This window comes from Gallus gallus (genome assembly GCF_016699485.2).
Source record: "Gallus gallus isolate bGalGal1 chromosome 36 unlocalized genomic scaffold, bGalGal1.mat.broiler.GRCg7b 36_unloc1, whole genome shotgun sequence".
Taxonomy (NCBI): Eukaryota; Metazoa; Chordata; class Aves; order Galliformes; family Phasianidae; genus Gallus; species Gallus gallus.
This window is the reverse complement of record NW_024095961.1, coordinates 133,318-153,242: the sequence shown is the minus strand read 5'-3', so window position 1 is coordinate 153,242 and position 19,925 is coordinate 133,318. Positions and strand designations below refer to the sequence as shown.

Below are 19,925 nucleotides of genomic sequence, written 5' to 3'. Positions count from 1 at the left end.
CGTGGATCCGTGTGTGCCCCCGTGTGTGTCCCCATGTGTGCCCTCGTGTGTGTCCTCGTGGGTCCTTGTGGGTCCGTGTGTGCCCTCGTGTGTGCCCTCGTGTGTGTCCTCTTGTGTGTCCCCGTGTGTGTCCTTGTGCCCCCATGTGTGTCCTCGTGTGCCCTCGTGTGTGTCCTCGTGGGTCCCTGTGTGCCCCCGTGTGTGCCCCCATGTGGGTCCTCGTGGGTTCATGTGTGCCCCCGTGTGTGCCCTCATGTGCCCCCATGTGTGCCCTCCTGTGGGTCCTCGTGTGTCCTCGTGTGTGCCTTCGTGGCTCCTCATGTGTGCCCCCGTGTGTGCCCCCGTGTGTGCCCCCATGGGCCCCCATGTGTGTGCCCCCGTGTGTGCCCTCCTGTGGGTCCTCGTGTGTCCTCGTGTGTGCCTTCGTGGCTCCTCATGTGTGCCCCCGTGTGTGCCCCCGTGGGCCCCCATGTGTGTGCCCCCGTGTGTGCCCTCCTGTGGGTCCTTGTGTGTCCTCGTGTGTGCCTTCGTGGCTCCTCACGTGTGTCCTCGTGGGTCCGTGTGTGCCCCCGTGTGTGCCCTCGTGTGTGTCCTCGTGGGTCCGTGTGTGCCCCCGTGTGTGCCCCCGTGTGTGCCCCCATCTGTGTGCCCCCATCTGTGTGCCCCCATCTGTGTGCCCCCGTGTGTGCCCCCGTGTGTGCCCCCGTGGGCCCCCATGTGTGTGCCCCCGTGTGTGCCCTCCTGTGGGTCCTTGTGTGTCCTCGTGTGTGCCTTCGTGGCTCCTCACGTGTGTCCTCGTGGGTCCGTGTGTGGCCCCGTGTGTGCCCCCGTGTGTGCCCTCGTGTGTGTCCTCGTGGGTCCGTGTGTGTCCCCATGTGTGCCCCCGTGTGTGCCCTTGTGGGTCCTCGTGGGTCCGTGTGTGCCCTCGTGTGTGCCCCCTTGTGTGCCCTCGTGTGTGCCCTCATGTGCCCCCGTGTGTGCCCGTGTGTGCACCCGTGTGTGCCCCCGTGTGTGCCCTCCTGTGGGTCCTTGTGTGTCCTCGTGTGTGCCTTCGTGGCTCCTCACGTGTGTCCTCGTGGGTCCGTGTGTGGCCCCGTGTGTGCCCCCGTGTGTGCCCTCGTGTGTGTCCTCGTGGGTCCGTGTGTGCCCCCGTGTGTGCCCCCGTGTGTGCCCCCGTGTGTGCCCCCGTGTGTGCCCCCATGCGTGTCCTCGTGGGTCCGTGTGTGCCCCCGTGTGTGTCCCCATGTGTGTCCCCATGTGTGTCCTCGTGGGTCCTCGTGGGTCCTCGTGGGTCCCTGTGTGCCCCCGTGTGTGCCCCCGTGCGTGCCCTCGTGTGTGTCCTCGTGTGTGCCCTCGTGGCTCTTCATGGGTCCTAGTGTGTCCCCTCGTGTGTCCCCTCGTGTGTGCCCCCTGTCCCTCTGTGTGCCCCTATGGGTGCCCCCTATCTCTATGTGTCCCTATGGGTGCTCCCCCACATCCCTATGGGTGCCCCTATGGGTGCCCCTATGGGTGTCTCCATCCTATGTGCACCCCTATGGGTGCCCCTATGGGTGTCTCCATCCTATGGGTCCCCCTATGTGTGCCCCTATGTGCATCCCTCTGTGCGCCCCTATGTTGGCCCCTCTGTGCGCCCTCTGTGGGCCTCTATGTGCATCCCTATGTGCGCCCCTATGTGCGCCCCTATGTGCGCCCCTATGGGTGTCCCTATGGGTGTCCCCATCCTATGTGTGCCCCTATGTGCGCCCCTATGTGCACCCCTATGTGTAGCCCTATGTGTGTCCCTGTGTGCACCCCTATGAGTGCCCCTATGAGTGTCTCCATCCTATGTGCGCCCCTATGAGTGCCCCTATGTGCGCCCCCCCACATCCCTATGTGCGCCCCTATGGGTGCCCCTATGGGTGTCCCCATCCTATGTGTGCCCCTCTGTGTGCCCCTACGTGTGCCCCTATGTGTCCCTGTGGGTGTCCCCATCTTATGGGTCCCCCTATGTGTGCCCCTATGGGTGACCCCATCCTATGTGTGTCCCTATGGGTGCCCCTCTGTGCATCCCTATGGGTGTCCCCATCCTATGTGTGTCCCTATGGGTGCCCCTATGTGCGTCCCCATCCTATGTGTGCCCCTATGTGTGTCCCTATGGGTGCCCCCCTGTCCATATGGGTGACCCCATCCTATGGGTGCCCCTCTCTGTGTCCCTATGGGTGCCCCTGTGTGCGTCCCTATGGGTGCCCCTATGGGTGTCCCCATCCTATGTGTGCCCCTCTGTGTGCCCCTATGTGTGCCCCTATGTGTCCCTATGGGTGTCCCCATCCTATGGGTCCCCCTATGTGTGCCCCTATGTGCATCCCTCTGTGCGCCCCTATGTGGGCCCCTCTGTGCGCCCTATGTGCATCCCTATGTGCATCCCTATGTGCACCCCCATGTGCGCCCCTATGTGCGCCCCTATGGGTGTCCCTATGGGTGTCCCCATCCTATGTGTGCCCCTATGTGCGCCCCTATGTGCACCCCTATGTGTAGCCCTATGTGTGCCCCTGTGTGCACCCCTATGAGTGCCCCTATGGGTGTCTCCATCCTATGTGCGCCCCTATGAGTGCCCCTATGTGCGCCCCCCCACATCCCTATGTGCGCCCCTATGGGTGCCCCTATGGGTGTCCCCATCCTATGTGTGCCCCTCTGTGTGCCCCTACGTGTGCCCCTATGTGTCCCTGTGGGTGTCCCCATCTTATGGGTCCCCCTATGTGTGCCCCTATGGGTGACCCCATCCTATGTGTGTCCCTATGGGTGCCCCTCTGTGCATCCCTATGGGTGTCCCCATCCTATGTGTGTCCCTATGGGTGCCCCTATGTGCGTCCCCATCCTATGTGTGCCCCTATGTGTGTCCCTATGGGTGCCCCCCTGTCCATATGGGTGACCCCATCCTATGGGTGCCCCTCTCTGTGTCCCTATGGGTGCCCCTATGTGCGTCCCTATGAGTGCCCCTATGGGTGTCCCCATCCTATGTGTGCCCCTATGTGTGTCCCTATGGGTGCCCCCCTGTCCCTATGGGTGTCCCTATGGGTGTCCCCCCTGTCCATCTCTATGTGTCCCTATGTGTGTCCCTATGGGAGTCCCCATATCTCTATGTGCCCCTATGTGTGCCCCTATGGGTGCCCCTATGGGTGTCCCCCTATCTCTATATGTGTCCCTATGTGTGTCCCTATGGGTGCCCCCCTGTCCCTATGGGTGCCCCTATGGGTGTCCCCATCCTTTGTGTGTCCCTATGGGTGTCCCTATGGTTGCCCCCCTGTCCCTATGGGTGTCCCCATCCTATGTGTGCCCCTATGGGTGTCCCCATCCTATGTGTGTCCCTATGGGTGCCCCTATGTGCGTCCCCATCCTATGTGTGCCCCTATGGGTGTCCCTATGGGTGCCCCCCTGTCCCTATGTGTGTCCCTATGGGTGTCCCCCTATCTCTATGTGTCCCTATGTGTGTCCCTATGGGTGCCCCTATGGGTGTCCCCCTATCTCTGTGTCCCTATGGGTGCCCCTATGGGTGTCCCCATCCTATGGGTGTCCCTATGGGTGTCCCTATGGGTGTCCCTATGGGTGCCCCCCTATCTCTATGTGTGCCCCTATGTGTGTCCCTATGGGTGTTCCCTTATCTCTATATGTGTCCCTATGTATGTCCCTATGGGTGTCCCCCTATCTCTGTGTGTCCCTATGTGTGCCCCTATGGGTGTCTCCATCCTATGTGTGCCCCTATGAGTGCCCCTATGGGTGACCCCATTCTATGTGTGCCCCTATGGGTCCCCCTATGTGTGTCCCTATGGGTGTCCCTATGGGTGCCCCCCTGTCCCTATGAGTGTCCCCCTATCTCTATGTGTCCCTATGTATGTCCCTATGTGTGTCCCACTATCTCTATGTGTCCCTATATGTGTCCCTATGGGTGCCCCCCTGTCCCTATGGGTGTCCCTATGGGTGTCCCCCTATCTCTATATGTGTCCCTATGGGTGCCCCCCTGTCCCTATGTGTGTCCCTATGGGTGTCCCCCTCTCTCTATGTGTCCCTACGTATGTCCCTATGGGTGTCCCCCTGTCCCTATGAGTGCCCCTATGGGTGTCCCCATCCTATGTGTGTCCCTATGGGTGTCCCCCTATCTCTATATGTGTCCCTATGTATGTCCCTATGGGTGCCCCCCTGTCCCTATGAGTGCCCCTATGGGTGTCCCCATCCTATGTGTGTCCCTATGGGTGTCCCCCTATCTCTATATGTGTCCCTATGGGTGCCCCCCTGTCCCTATGGGTGTCCCCCTCTCTCTATGTGTCCCTACGTATGTCCCTATGGGTGTCCCCCTATCTCTATATGTGTCCCTATGTATGTCCCTATGGGTGCCCCCCTGTCCCTATGAGTGCCCCTATGGGTGTCCCCATCCTATGTGTGTCCCTATGGGTGTCCCCCTATCTCTATATGTGTCCCTATGGGTGTCCCTATGGGTGCCCCCCTGTCCCTATGAGTGCCCCTATGGGTGTCCCCATCCTATGTGTGTCCCTATGGGTGCCCCCCTGTCCCTATGGGTGTCCCCCCTGTCCATCTCTATGTGTCCCCATGTGTGTCCCTATGGGAATCCCCATATCTCTATGTGTCTCTATGTGTGTCTCTATGGGTGTCTCCATCCTATGTGTGCCCCTATGAGTGCCCCTATGGGTGCCCCCCTATCTCTATGTGTCCCTATGAGTGCCCCTATGGGTGTCCCCATCCTTTGTGTGTCCCTATGGGTGTCCCTATGGGTGCCCCCCTGTCCCTATGGGTGTCCCTATGGGTGTCCCTATGGGTGCCCCCCTGTCCCTATGGGTGTCCCTATGGGTGCCCCCCTGTCCCTATGGGTGTCCCCCTATCTCTATGTGTCCCTCTGTGTGCCCCTATGTGTCCCCCAATGTGCCCCCCAAAGTGCGGCCCTCACTGTGCCCCACAGTTCCGTAAGAAGCGGCTGAGGTTCGGCCGGAGCCGCATCCACGAATGGGGGCTGTTTGCCATGGAGCCCATCGCGGCCGACGAGATGGTCATCGAGTATGTGGGGCAGAACATCCGACAGGTCAGCCCCACCGCGCCCCATAGCGCCCCATAGAGCCCCATAGAGCCCCATGGTCATCGAGTATGTGGGGCAGAACATCCGACAGGTCAGCCCCACCGCGCCCCATAGAGCCCCATAGAGCCCCATGGTCATCGAGTATGTGGGGCAGAACATCCGACAGGTCAGCCCCATAGCGCCCCATAGCGCCCCATAGCGCCCCATAGCGCCTCATAGAGCCCCATAGAGCCCCATAGAGCCCCATAGAGCTCCATAGAGCTCCATAGAGCCCCATAGAGCCCCATGGTCATCGAGTATGTGGGGCAGAACATCCAACAGGTCAGCCCCGCCGCGCCCCATAGCGCCCCATAGCGCCCCATAGCGCCTCATAGAGCCCCATAGAGCCCCATAGAGCCCCATAGAGCTCCATAGAGCCCCATAGAGCTCCATAGAGCCCCATGGTCATCGAGTATGTGGGGCAGAACATCCAACAGGTCAGCCCCACCGCGCCCCATAGCGCCCCATAGCGCCCCATAGAGCCCCATAGAGCTCCATAGAGCTCCATAGAGCCCCATAGAGCTCCATAGAGCCCCATGGTCATCGAGTATGTGGGGCAGAACATCCGACAGGTCAGCCCCACCGCGCCCCATAGCGCCCCATAGAGCCCCATAGAGCTCCATAGAGCCCCATGGTCATCGAGTATGTGGGGCAGAACATCCGACAGGTCAGCCCCACCGCGCCCCATAGCGCCCCATAGCGCCTCATAGAGCCCCATAGCGCCCCATAGAGCCCCATAGAGCTCCATAGAGCCCCATAGAGCTCCATACAGCTCCATAGAGCCCCATAGAGCTCCATAGAGCCCCATGGTCATCGAGTATGTGGGGCAGAACATCCGACAGGTCAGCCCCGCCGCGCCCCATAGCGCCCCATAGCGCCCCATAGAGCCTCATAGAGCCCCATAGAGCCCCATAGAGCTCCATAGAGCCCCATAGAGCTCCATAGAGCTCCATAGAGCCCCATAGAGCTCCATAGAGCCCCATGGTCATCGAGTATGTGGGGCAGAACATCCGACAGGTCAGCCCCATAGCGCCCCATAGCGCCCCATAGCGCCTCATAGAGCCCCATAGAGCCCCATAGAGCTCCATAGAGCCCCATGGTCATCGAGTATGTGGGGCAGAACATCCGACAGGTCAGCCCCACTGCGCCCCATAGCGCCCCGTAGCGCCCCATAGAGCCCCATAGAGCCCCATGGTCATCGAGTATGTGGGGCAGAACATCCGACAGGTCAGCCCCACCGCACCCCATAGCGCCCCATAGAGCCCCATAGAGCTCCATAGAGCCCCATGGTCATCGAGTATGTGGGGCAGAACATCCGACAGGTCAGCCCCACCGCGCCCCATAGCGCCCCGTAGAGCCCCATGGTCATCGAGTATGTGGGGCAGAACATCCGACAGGTCAGCCCCACCGCGCCCCATAGCGCCCCATAGCGCCTCATAGAGCCCCATAGAGCCCCATAGAGCCCCATAGCGCCCCATAGAGCTCCATAGAGCTCCATAGAGCCCCATAGAGCTCCATAGAGCCCCATGGTCATCGAGTATGTGGGGCAGAACATCCGACAGGTCAGCCCCATAGCGCCCCATAGAGCCCCATACAGCTCCATAGAGCTCCATAGAGCCCCATGGTCATCGAGTATGTGGGGCAGAACATCCGACAGGTCAGCCCCACCGTGCCCCATAGCGCCCCATAGCGCCCCATAGAGCCCCATAGAGCTCCATAGAGCCCCATAGAGCTCCATAGAGCCCCATGGTCATCGAGTATGTGGGGCAGAACATCCGACAGGTCAGCCCCACGGCGCCCCATAGAGCCCCATAGACACCCCATAGCACTCCATAGAGCCCCCATAGCACCCCATAGAGCTACCATATCACCCCATAGAGCCCCCATAGCGCCCCATAGACACCCCATAGCGCCCCATAGCGCCCCATAGACACCCCATAGCGCCCCATAGAGCCTCACGTCCCCACAGGTGGTGGCAGACATGCGTGAGAAGCGCTATGCCCAGCATAGCCCCCATAGAGCCCCCATAGCACCCTGTAGCACCCCATAGAGCCCCCATAGCACCCCATAGAGCTACCATATCACCCCATAGACACCCCATAGCGCCCCATAGCGCCCCATAGCCACCCCATAGAGCCTCACGTCCCCACAGGTGGTGGCAGACATGCGTGAGAAGCGCTATGCCCAGCATAGCCCCCATAGAGCCCCCATACAGCCCCCATAGCACCCCATAGAGCCCCCATAGAGCCCCATAGACACCCCATAGCGCCCCATAGCGCCCCATAGCCACCCCATAGAGCCTCACGTCCCCACAGGTGGTGGCAGACATGCGTGAGAAGCGCTATGCCCAGCATAGCCCCCATAGAGCCCCCATAGCACCCCATAGAGCCCCCATAGAGCCCCCATATCACCCCATAGAGCCCCCATAGCACCCCATAGCGCCCCATAGCCACCCTATAGAGCCTCACGTCCCCACAGGTGGTGGCAGACATGCGTGAGAAGCGCTATGCCCAGCATAGCCCCCATAGCACCCTGTAGCACCCCATAGAGCCCCCATAGCACCCCATAGAGCTACCATATCACCCCATAGAGCCCCCATAGCACCCCATAGCGCCCCATAGCCACCCCATAGAGCCTCACGTCCCCACAGGTGGTGGCAGACATGCGTGAGAAGCGCTATGCCCAGCATAGCCCCCATAGAGCCCCCATAGAGCCCCCATATCACCCCATAGAGCCCCCATAGCACCCCATAGCGCCCCATAGCCACCCCATAGAGCCTCACGTCCCCACAGGTGGTGGCAGACATGCGTGAGAAGCGCTATGCCCAGCATAGCCCCCATAGCACCCTGTAGCACCCCATAGAGCCCCCATAGCACCCCATAGAGCTACCATATCACCCCATAGAGCCCCCATAGCACCCCATAGCGCCCCATAGCCACCCCATAGAGCCTCACGTCCCCACAGGTGGTGGCAGACATGCGTGAGAAGCGCTATGCCCAGCATAGCCCCCATAGAGCCCCCATAGAGCCCCCATATCACCCCATAGAGCCCCCATAGCACCCCATAGCGCCCCATAGCCACCCCATAGAGCCTCACGTCCCCACAGGTGGTGGCAGACATGCGTGAGAAGCGCTATGCCCAGCAGGGCATCGGCAGCAGTTATCTGTTCCGGGTGGACCACGACACCATCATCGACGCCACCAAATGCGGCAACCTGGCGCGCTTCATCAACCACTGCTGCACGGTGAGCCCCCAAAGTGACCCCAAAACCACCCCAAAGTGACCCCAAAGTGGCTCCGTGGTGACCCCAAAGTGACCCCAAAGTGCCCTCATGGTGACCCCAAAGTGGCTTCGTGGTGACCCCAAAGTGACCCCAAAGTGGCCTCATGGTGACCCCAAAGTGGCTTCGTGGTGACCCCAAAGTGACCCCAAAGTGCCCTCATGGCGACCCCAAAGTGGCTTCATGGTGACCCCAAAGTGACCCCAAAGTGGCCTCATGGCGACCCCAAAGTGACCCCAAAGTGGCCTCATGGTGACCCCAAAGTGGCTTCGTGGTGACCCCAAAGTGACCCCAAAGTGGCCTCGTGGTGACCCCAAAGTGGCTTCGTGGTGACCCCAAAGTGACCCCAATGTGGCCTCGCGGTGACCCCAAAGTGGCTTCGTGGTGACCCCAATGGGACCCCAAAGTGGCCCCAGAGTGGCCCCAATTGGACCCCAGAGTGGCCTCATGGTGACCCCAATGGGACCCCACAGTGGCCCCAATTGGACCCCAGAGTGACCCCAGACAGACCCCAGAAGAACCCCGGGGTGACCCCTGAGGGACCCCAAAGTGACCCCAAAAGGACCCCAGAGTGGCCCCAAAGTGGCCCCAAAGTGGCCTCATGGCAACCCCAAAGTGACTCCAAAGTGGCCTCATGGTGACCCCAATGGGACCCCAAAGTGTCCCCAGAGTGGCCCCAATTGGACCCCAGAGTGGCCTCATGGTGACCCCAAAGGGACCCCAAAGTGGCCCCAATTGGACCCCAGAGAGACCCCAGAAGAACCCCGGGGTGTCCCCAAAGGGCCCCCAAAGTGGCCCCAGAGTGGCCCCAAAGTGACACCAAAGTGGCCTCATGGTGACCCCAAAGTGACCCCAAAGTGCCCTCATGGCGACCCCAAAGTGACCCCAAAGTGCCCTCATGGCGACCCCAAAGTGGCTTCGTGGTGACCCCACAGTGACCCCAATGTGGCCTCGTGGTGACCCCAAAGTGGCTTTGTGGTGACCCCAATGGGACCCCAAAGTGTCCCCAGAGTGGCCCCAATTGGGCCCCAGAGTGGCCTCATGGTGACCCCAATGGGACCCCAATGGGACCCCAGAGTGGCCCCAATTGGACCCCAAAGTGACCCCAGAGAGACCCCAGAAGAACCCCGGGGTGTCCCCAAAGGGCCCCCAAAGTGGCCCCAGAGTGGCCCCAAAGTGGCCTCATGGTGACCCCAAAGTGACCCCAAAGTGCCCTCATGGTGACCCCAAAGTGGCTTCGTGGTGACCCCAAAGGGACCCCAAAGTGGCCTCATGGCGACCCCAAAGTGGCTTCGTGGTGACCCCAATGGGACCCCAAAGTGGCCCCAGAGTGGCCCCAATTGGACCCCAGAGTGGCCTCATGGTGACCCCAATGGGACCCCAAAGTGGCCCCAATTGGACCCCAGAGTGACCCCAGACAGACCCCAGAAGAACCCCGGGGTGACCCCTGAGGGACCCCAAAGTGACCCCAAAAGGACCCCAGAGTGGCCCCAAAGGGACCCCAAAGTGGCCTCATGGTGACCCCAAAGTGACCCCAAAGTGCCCTCATGGTGACCCCAAAGTGGCCCCAGAGTGGCCCCAAAGTGGCCTCATGGTGACCCCAAAGTGACCCCAAAGTGCCCTCATGGTGACCCCAAAGTGGCCCCAGAGTGGCCTCAGAGAGATCCCAAAGTGACCCCAAAGTGGCTTCGTGGTGACCCCAAAGTGACCCCAATGGGACCCCAAATTGGCCCCAAAGTGATCTCATGGTGACCCCAACGGGACCCCAGAGTGACCCTAAAGTGGCCCCAATGGGACCCCAATGAGACCCCAAAGTGGCCCCAAAAGGACCCCAGAGCGGCCTCATGGCGACCCCAAAGTGACTCCAAAGTGGCCTCATGGCAACCCCAAAGTGACCCCAAAGTGGCCCCAACGTGACCCCAGAGGGACCCCTGTGTGGCCTCATGGTGACCCCAATGGGACCCCAAAGTGGCCTCATGGTGACCCCAAAGTGACCTCAGAGTGGCCTCATGATGACCCCAAAGTGACCCCAAAGTGGCTTCGTGGTGACCCCAAAGTGATCCCAATGGGACCCCAAAGTGGCCCCAAAGTGACCTCATGGTGACCCCAACGGGACCCCAGAGTGACCCTAAAGTGGCCCCAATGGGACCCCAACGAGACCCCAAAGTGGCCCCAAAAGGACCCTAGAGTGGCCCCAAAGTGACCCCAAAGTGGCCTCATGGCAACCCCAAAGTGACCCCAAAGTGGCTTCGTGGTGGCCCCAAAGTGACCCCAAAGGGACCCCTGTGTGGCCTCATGGTGACCCCAAAGTGACCCCAAAGTGGCCCCAAAAGGACCCCAGAGTGGCCCCAAAGGGACCCCAAAGTGCCCTCATGGTGACCCCGAAGTGGCTTCGTGGTGACCCCAAAGTGACCCCAAAGTGGCCTCATGGCGACCCCAAAGTGGCTTCGTGGTGACCCCAATGGGACCCCAATGGGACCCCAAAGTGGCCCCAGAGTGGCCCCAAAGTGACCCCAAAGTGGCCTCATGGTGACCCCAAAGTAACCCCAAAGTGCCCTCATGGTGACCCCAAAGTGGCTTCGTGGTGACCCCAATGGGACCCCAATGGGACCCCAAAGTGGCCCCAGAGTGGCCCCAATTGGACCCCAGAGTGGCCTCAGAGAGATCCCAAAGTAACCCCAAAGTGGCTTCGTGGTGACCACAAAGTGACCCCAATGGGACCCCAAAGTGGCCCCAAAGTGACCCCAATGGGACCTCAAAGTGGCCCCAAAGTGACTTCATGGTGACCCCAACGGGACCCCAGAGTGACCCTAAAGTGGCCCCAAAGGGACCCCAAAGTGACCCCAGAGAGACTCCAAAGGAACCCCAGAAGAACCCCAGCAGGACCCCAAAGCGACCCCAAAGTGGCCACAGTGCCCCCAACTGCCCCCAATTGCCCCCAGCTGCCCTCAAATCATCCCCAATTGCCCCCAACTGCCCCCAAATCACCCCACCCACCCCCAAATCCTTCCCAATTGCCCCCAATGTGCCCCCAGTTGCCCCCAACCACCCCAAATCACCCCAAGCGCCCCCAAATCACCCCAACCACCCCCAAATCATCCCCAATTACCCCCAATGTGCCCCCAATTGCCCCCAATGCGCCCCCCAAATGCCCCCAACTGACCCCAAATCACCCCAACCACCCCCAAATCATCCCCAATTGCCCCTAATGTGCCCCCAATTGCCCCCAATTGCCCCCAATGAGCCCCCAAATCACCCCACCCACCCCCAAATCATCCCCAATTACCCCCAGTGTGCCCCCAATTGCCCCCAATGTGCCCCCAACTGTCCCCAAATCACCCCACCCACCCCCAAATCATCCCCAATTGCCCCCATTGTGCCCCCAGTTGTCCCCAATGCGCCCCACAAATCACCCCACCCACCCCCAAATCATCCCCAATTACCCCCAATGTGCCCCCAATTGCCCCCAATGCGCCCCCCAAAATGCCCCTAACCGCCTCCAAAATGCCCCCAACTGCCCCCAAATCACCCCACCCACCCCCAAATCCTTCCCAATTGCCCCCAATGTGCCCCCAGTTGCCCCCAACCACCCCAAATCACCCCAAGCGCCCCCAAATCACCCCAACCACCCCCAAATCATCCCCAATTACCCCCAATGTGCCCCCAATTGCCCCCAATGTGCCCCCCAAATGCCCCCAACTGCCCCCAAATCACCCCAACCACCCTCAAATCATCCCCAATTGCCCCTAATGTGCCCCCAATTGCCCCCAATTCCCCCCAATGAGCCCCCAAATCACCCCAACCACCCCCAAATCATCCCCAATTACCCCTGATGTACCCCCAGTTACCCCCAATGTGCCCCCAACTGTCCCCAAATCACCCCACCCACCCCCAAATCATCCCCAATTACCCCCAGTGTGCCCCCAACTGCCCCCAAATCACCCCAGCCACCCCCAAATCATCTCCAACTGCCCCCAAATCACCCCACCCACCCCCAAATCCTTCCCAATTGCCCCCAATGTGCCCACAATTGCCCCCAACTGCCACCAAATCACCCCAACCACCTCCAAATCCTTCCCAATTGCCCCCAATGTGCCCCCAGTTGCCCCCAACCGCCCCCAAATCACCCCAACCGCCCCCAAATCATCCCCAGTTACCCCCAATTGCCCCCAATGTGCCCCCAATTGCCACCAAATGCCCCCAACTGTCCCCATATCACCCCAACCACCCCCAAATCATCCCCAATTACCCCTGATGTACCCCCAGTTACCCCCAACGTGCCCCCAAGCGCCCCCAAATCTCCCCACCCACCCCCAAATCATCTCCAACTGCCCCCAAATCACCCCACCCACCCTCAAATCATCCCCAATTACCCCCGATGTACCCCCAGTTACCCCCAATGTGCCCCCAACTGTCCCCAAATCACCCCACCCACCCCCAAATCATCCCCAATTGCCCCCATTGTGCCCCCAGTTGTCCCCAATGCGCCCCACAAATCACCCCACCCACCCCCAAATCATCCCCAATTACCCCCAATGTGCCCCCAATTGCCCCCAATGCGCCCCCCAAAATGCCCCTAACCGCCTCCAAAATGCCCCCAACTGCCCCCAAATCACCCCACCCACCCCCAAATCCTTCCCAATTGCCCCCAATGTGCCCCCAGTTGCCCCCAACCACCCCAAATCACCCCAAGCGCCCCCAAATCACCCCAACCACCCCCAAATCATCCCCAATTACCCCCAATGTGCCCCCAATTGCCCCCAATGCGCCCCCCAAATGCCCCCAAATCACCCCAACCACCCCCAAATCATCCCCAATTGCCCCTAATGTGCCCCCAATTGCCCCCAATTCCCCCCAATGAGCCCCCAAATCACCCCAACCACCCCCAAATCATCCCCAATTACCCCTGATGTACCCCCAGTTACCCCCAATGTGCCCCCAACTGTCCCCAAATCACCCCACCCACCCCCAAATCATCCCCAATTACCCCCAGTGTGCCCCCAACTGCCCCCAAATCACCCCAGCCACCCCCAAATCATCTCCAACTGCCCCCAAATCACCCCACCCACCCCCAAATCCTTCCCAATTGCCCCCAATGTGCCCACAATTGCCCCCAACTGCCACCAAATCACCCCAACCACCTCCAAATCCTTCCCAATTGCCCCCAATGTGCCCCCAGTTGCCCCCAACCGCCCCCAAATCACCCCAACCGCCCCCAAATCATCCCCAGTTACCCCCAATTGCCCCCAATGTGCCCCCAATTGCCACCAAATGCCCCCAACTGTCCCCATATCACCCCAACCACCCCCAAATCATCCCCAATTACCCCTGATGTACCCCCAGTTACCCCCAACGTGCCCCCAAGCGCCCCCAAATCTCCCCACCCACCCCCAAATCATCTCCAACTGCCCCCAAATCACCCCACCCACCCTCAAATCATCCCCAATTACCCCCGATGTACCCCCAGTTACCCCCAATGTGCCCCCAACTGTCCCCAAATCACCCCACCCACCCCCAAATCATCCCCAATTGCCCCCATTGTGCCCCCAGTTGTCCCCAATGCGCCCCACAAATCACCCCACCCACCCCCAAATCATCCCCAATTACCCCCAATGTGCCCCCAATTGCCCCCAATGCGCCCCCCAAAATGCCCCTAACCGCCTCCAAAATGCCCCCAACTGCCCCCAAATCACCCCACCCACCCCCAAATCCTTCCCAATTGCCCCCAATGTGCCCCCAGTTGCCCCCAACCACCCCAAATCACCCCAAGCGCCCCCAAATCACCCCAACCACCCCCAAATCATCCCCAATTACCCCCAATGTGCCCCCAATTGCCCCCAATGCGCCCCCCAAATGCCCCCAAATCACCCCAACCACCCCCAAATCATCCCCAATTGCCCCTAATGTGCCCCCAATTGCCCCCAATTCCCCCCAATGAGCCCCCAAATCACCCCAACCACCCCCAAATCATCCCCAATTACCCCTGATGTACCCCCAGTTACCCCCAACGTGCCCCCAACTGCCCCCAAATCACCCCACCCACCCCCAAATCATCTCCAACTGCCCCCAAATCACCCCACCCACCCTCAAATCATCCCCAATTACCCCCGATGTACCCCCAGTTACCCCCAATGTGCCCCCAACTGTCCCCAAATCACCCCAACCACCCCCAAATCATCCCCAATTACCCCCAGTGTGCCCCCAACTGCCCCCAATGTGCCCCCAACTGCCCCCAAATCACCCCAGCCACCCCCAAATCATCTCCAACTGCCCCCAAATCACCCCACCCACCCCCAAATCCTTCCCAATTGCCCCCAATGTGCCCACAATTGCCCCCAACTGCCACCAAATCACCCCACCCACCCCCAAATCCTTCCCAATTGCCCCCAATGTGCCCCCAGTTGCCCCCAACCGCCCCCAAATCACCCCAACCGCCCCCAAATCATCCCCAGTTACCCCCAATTGCCCCCAATGTGCCCCCAATTGCCCCCAAATGCCCCCAACTGTCCCCATATCACCCCAACCACCCCCAAATCATCCCCAATTACCCCTGATGTACCCCCAGTTACCCCCAATGTGCCCCCAACTGTCCCCAAATCACCCCACCCACCCCCAAATCATCTCCAACTGCCCCCAAATCACCCCACCCACCCCCAAATCATCCCCAATTGCCCCCAATGCGCCCCCCAAATGCCCCCAACCGCCCCCAAAATGCCCCCAACCGCCCTCGATGTGTCCCTAATCGCCCCCAATTACCCCCCCCACCCCCTAATTGCCCCCCCCCCCCCCCCCCCGCAGCCCAACTGCTACGCCAAGGTGATCACGCTGGAGGCTCAGAAGAAGATCGTCATCTACTCCAAGCAGCCCATCGGCGTCAACGAGGAGATCACCTACGACTACAAGTTCCCCATCGAGGACACCAAGATCCCCTGCCTCTGCCGCACCGACAGCTGCCGCGGCACGCTCAACTAGCGCCCCGGCGGGGCGTCATGGCGCCCGCGCTGACGTCACGGCAGCCCGCGCTGACGTCACGGCCGCCGTGGCTGTCTTGCGGCACCGACGCCATCGCGGTGGTCGCGTTGCGGCAATGGGGGCGTCGGGGCGGTCGTGTGGTGGTGGTGATGTTGTCGTGGCGGACAAATTACGGTGGTGACGTCATCGTGGCGGCGGTGTTATGGCGGTGACGTCATCGTGGCGGTGGTATTATGGCAGTGACGTCATCGCCGCGGTCGTCTTGCAGCACCGGCGCCATCGCGGTGGTTGCGTTGTGGCAGTGGCGCCGTCATGGCGGTCAAATGGTGGCGCTGATGTCACTGTGGCGGTCAAATTATGGTGGTGACATCATCGTGGCGGCGGTATTATGGCGGTGACATCATCGTGGTGGTGGTTTTATGGCGGTGACGTCATCGCTGCAGTCGTCTTGCAGCACCAACGCCATCGCAGTGGTCACGTTGCGGCAGTGGCGGCGTTGGGGCGGTCGTGTGGAGGTGGTGACATTGTCGTGGCGGTCAAATTATGGTGGTGACGTCATCACGGCGGCAGTATTATGGCGGTGACGTCACGGCCGTGGCTGTCTTGCAGCACCGACGCCATTGCAGTGGTTGCGTTGCGGCAGTGGCAGCGTCGGGGCGGTCGTGTGGAGGTGGTGACGTCGTGGCGGTCAAATTATGGTGGTGATGTCATCACGGCGGTGGTATTATGGCAGTGACGTCATAGCTGCGGCCGTCTTGCAGCACCGACGCCATCGTGGTGGTCGCGTTGCGGCAGTGGCAGCATCGGGGCAGTTGTGTGGTGGTGATGTCATTGTGGCGGTGATGTCTCTGTGGCGGTCAAATTACGGCGGTGACGTCATCGTGGCGGCGGTATTATGGCAGTGACGTCATCGCCGCGGCCGTCTTGCAGCACCAACATCATCACAGCGGTCGTATTGGGGCACTGGCGGCGTCAGGGAGGTTATGTGGTGGTGGTGACATCATCATGGCGGTCAAATTATGGCAGTGACGTCATCCCAGCGCTCAAATTATGTTGGTGATGTCATCACGGCGGTCAAATTCTGGTGCTGACATCATCGTGACGGTCGCGTGGCGGCGGTGGAGTCATTGTGGCAGTCGTATTGTGGCACTGGCAGCGTAAGGGCAGTGGTGTGGTGGTGATGATGTCATCACAGCAGTTGTATTGCGGCACTGACGTCATCGTGGTGGTCGTATTGTGGCACTGACGTCATCGTGGCGGTCATATTGTGGCAGTGATGTCATTGTGGCGGTCGTATTGTGGCAGCGATGTCATTGTGGCGGTCATATTATGGCACTGACGTCATCACGGTGGTCGTACGGTGGTGGTGACGTCATCGCCGCGGTGGTGGTGGAGTCATTGTGGCGGTCGTATTGTGGCACTGGCAGCGTCAGGGCGGTCGTATGGTGGTAGTGATGTCATCATGGGGGTCCAATTATGGTGGTGACGTCGTCGTGACGGTCAAATTATGGTGGTGACGTCATCGCCATGGTCGTCTTGCAGCACCGACGTCATCACAGCGGTTGTATTGTAGCACTGGCAGCGTCAGGGCAGTCGTGTGGTGGTAGTGATGTCATCCTGGTGGTCCAGTTATGGTGGTGACGTCATCATGGCGGTCATATCATGTCACAATACAACCATGCGGTGGTTGTATGGCGGTGGTGACATCATCATGGCGGTCGAATTATGGTGGTGATGTCATCATGGTGGTCGTAGTGTGGCACTGACGTCATCACTGTGGTCGTGTGGTGGCGGTGACGTCATCACAGTGGTGAAGTTGCACTGGTGACATCATCAGAGCGGTCATGTGGCGGCGGTGGCAGCGTGGTGACATCACGATGGCGGTGTTGCGGTGATGACGTCACCGCGCGGCGTTGTGGCGCCCAGGGGGCGGGGCATCAATGGGGGCGGCCATCACACCTCCACCACCTGTGGCGGCAGCCATGACACCACCTATGGCAGCCATGACACCGCCTTGTCGGCCATGACATCACCTTGGCAGCCATGACACCGCCTCGGCAGCCATGACACCACCTTGTCGGCCATGACATCACCTTGGCAGCCATGACACTGCCTTGTCGGCCATGACATCACCTCGGCAACCATGACACCACCTCGTCGGCCATGACACCACCTTGGCAGCCATGACATCACCTAGGAAGCCATGACACCACCTCGTCAGCCATGATGCTGCCTTGGCAGCCATGATGCCACCTCGTTGGCAGCCATGACACCGCCTCATCAGCCATGACATCACCTTGGCATCCATGATACCTCCTTGTCGGCCATGACACCTTGTTGGCAGCCATGACACCGCCTCGTCGGCCATGACACCGCCTTGTCGACAGCCATGACGCCTCGTCAGCCATGACATCGTCTCGTCGGCCATGACACCGCCTTGTCAACAGCCATGACGCCTCGGCAGCCATGACACCTTGTTGGCAGCCATGACACCACCTCAGCAGCCATGACACCACCTTGTCAACAGCCATGACGCCTCCGCAGCCATGACAACTTGTTGGTAGCCATGACACCACCTCGGCAGCCATGACACCACCTTGTTGACAGCCATGACACCTCGGCAGCCATGACACCTCATTGGCAGCCATGACACTGCCTTATCGGCCATGACATCACCTCGTTGGCAGCCATGACACCACCTCGTCGGCCATGACACCACCTTGTCAACAGCCATGACGCCTCGGCAGCCATGACACCTCGTTGGCAGCCATGACACCGCCTTGTCAACAGCCATGACACCTCATTGGCAGCCATGACACCGCCTTGTCAACAGCCATGACACCTCATTGGCAGCCATGACACCGCCTTGTCAACAGCCATGACGCCTCGGCAGCCATGACACCTCGTTGGCAGCCATGACACCGCCTCGTCGGCCCTGACACCGCATTGTCAACAGCCATGACGCCTCGGCAGCCATGACGCCTCGGCAGCCATGACACCTCGTTGGCAGCCATGACACCACCTCGTCGGCCATGACGCCGCCTTGTCGGCCATGACACTGCCTCGTCGGCCATGACACCGCCTTGTCAACAGCCATGACGCCTCGGCAGCCATGACACGTCATTGGCAGCCATGACACCTCGTTGGCAGCCATGACACCGCCTTGTTGACAGCCATGACACCTCGGCAGCCATGACACCTTGTTGGCAGCCATGACACCGCCTCGTCGGCCCTGACACCGCATTGTCAACAGCCATGACGCCTTGGCAGCCATGACACCGCCACCTCGTTGGCCATGACACCGCCTTGTTGACAGCCATGACGCCTCGGCAGCCATGACACCGCCACCTCGTCGGCCATGACACCGCCTCGTTGGCCATGACACCGCCTTGTCGACAGCCATGACGCCTCGGCAGCCATGACACCTCGTTGGCAGCCATGACACCACCTCGTCAGCCACGACGCCGCCTTGTCGGCCATGACACTGCCTCGTCGGCCATGACACCGCCTTGTCAACAGCCATGACGCCTCGGCAGCCATGACACGTCATTGGCAGCCATGACACCTCGTTGGCAGCCATGACACCGCCTTGTTGACAGCCATGACATCTCGGCAGCCATGACACCTCATTGGCAGCCATGACACCGCCTTATCGGCCATGACATCACCTCGGCAGCCATGACACCACCTCGTCGGCCATGACACCGCCTTGTCAACAGCCATGACGCCTCGGCAGCCATGACACCTCGTTGGCAGCCATGACGCCACCTCGTTGGCAGCCATGACACCACCTCGTCGGCCATGACGCCGCCTTGTCGGCCATGACACTGCCTTGTCGGCCATGACACCGCCTAGTCAACAGCCATGACGCCTCGGCAGCCATGACACCTCGTTGGCAGCCATGACACCACCTCGGCAGCCATGACACCGCCTTGTCGACAGCCATGACACCTCATTGGCAGCCATGACACCGCCTTGTCAACAGCCATGACGCCTCGGCAGCCATGACACCTCGTTGGCAGCCATGACACCGCCTCGTCGGCCCTGACACCGCATTGTCAACAGCCATGACGCCTCGGCAGCCATGACACCGCCACCTCGTCGGCCATGACACCGCCTCGTTGGCCATGACACCGCCTTGTCGACAGCCATGACGCCTCGGCAGCCATGACACCTCGTTGGCAGCCATGACACCACCTCGTCGGCCATAACACCACCTCGTCGGCCATGACACCGCCTAGTCGACAGCCACGACGCCTCGGCAGCCATGACACCTCGTTGGCAGCCATGACACCACCTCGGCAGCCATGACACCGCCTTGTCGGCAGCCATGACGCCTCGGCAGCCATGACACCTCGTCGGCAGCCATGACACTTCATTGGTGGCCCCCCCTTTTCCCCGGAGAAGGCCCCCCCCCCGTTGTTGGCTGTTTCTTGTAGAAACGCCGGCCGCGTCCGGCTGTACATAGCTGTACATCCCCCTGTACAGACCCCTGTAAATGCCCCTGTACATATGTTGATATGGGGCCCCCCCGGCCCCCCCCGTTTTTATAAAGTGGCCATGGAGCTTTGA

The 19,925-nt window shown here is 60.7% G+C and overlaps 2 protein-coding genes across 4 annotated transcripts in view; one reads left to right on the top strand and one right to left on the bottom strand.

Annotated features, from left to right (window-relative positions):
- The window catches only part of LOC107050768 (histone-lysine N-methyltransferase SETD1A-like), a 56,506-nt gene extending 36,581 nt beyond the window's left edge, over nucleotides 1-19,925 (top strand). The window contains exons 19-21 of the mRNA XM_040656835.2: nucleotides 4,949-5,068; nucleotides 8,208-8,345; nucleotides 15,180-19,925. Of these exons, the coding sequence (XP_040512769.1) occupies nucleotides 4,949-5,068; nucleotides 8,208-8,345; nucleotides 15,180-15,353 (432 nt within the window). The 3' untranslated portion in view covers nucleotides 15,354-19,925. The remainder of the gene's footprint in view (nucleotides 1-4,948; nucleotides 5,069-8,207; nucleotides 8,346-15,179) is intronic.
- LOC121108719 lies at nucleotides 16,192-19,156 on the bottom strand. 3 transcript variants are annotated; one of them, XM_040656825.1, is made up of 3 exons: nucleotides 19,042-19,156; nucleotides 18,336-18,941; nucleotides 16,192-17,749 (listed from the first exon to the last, which is right to left on the bottom strand). In XM_040656825.1, exons 1-3 carry the CDS (start codon nucleotides 19,154-19,156, stop codon nucleotides 17,646-17,648), a joined length of 825 nt encoding a protein of 274 aa, XP_040512759.1. In that variant the 3' UTR covers nucleotides 16,192-17,645. The 3 variants fall into 3 exon arrangements, with proteins under 3 accessions (XP_040512759.1, XP_040512757.1, XP_040512758.1); XM_040656823.1 differs by having other exon boundaries at nucleotides 16,192-18,132; nucleotides 18,376-18,941; XM_040656824.1 differs by having other exon boundaries at nucleotides 16,192-18,941.

Excerpts from the sequence above, each read along its gene's own strand:
- LOC121108719 (XM_040656823.1), bottom strand. The coding sequence starts at position 19,156 with ATGGCCGACGAGGTGGTGTCATGGCTGCCAACGAGGTGGCGTCATGGC. Across the intron at positions 18,942-19,041 it reads GCGGTGTCATGGCCGACGAG|GCGGTGTCATGGCTGCCAAC; the intron begins GTGGTGTCATGG and ends GCTGTCAACAAG. Across the intron at positions 18,133-18,375 it reads GCGGCGTCATGGCCGACGAG|GCGGTGTCATGGCTGCCAAC; the intron begins GTGGTGTCATGG and ends GCTGTTGACAAG.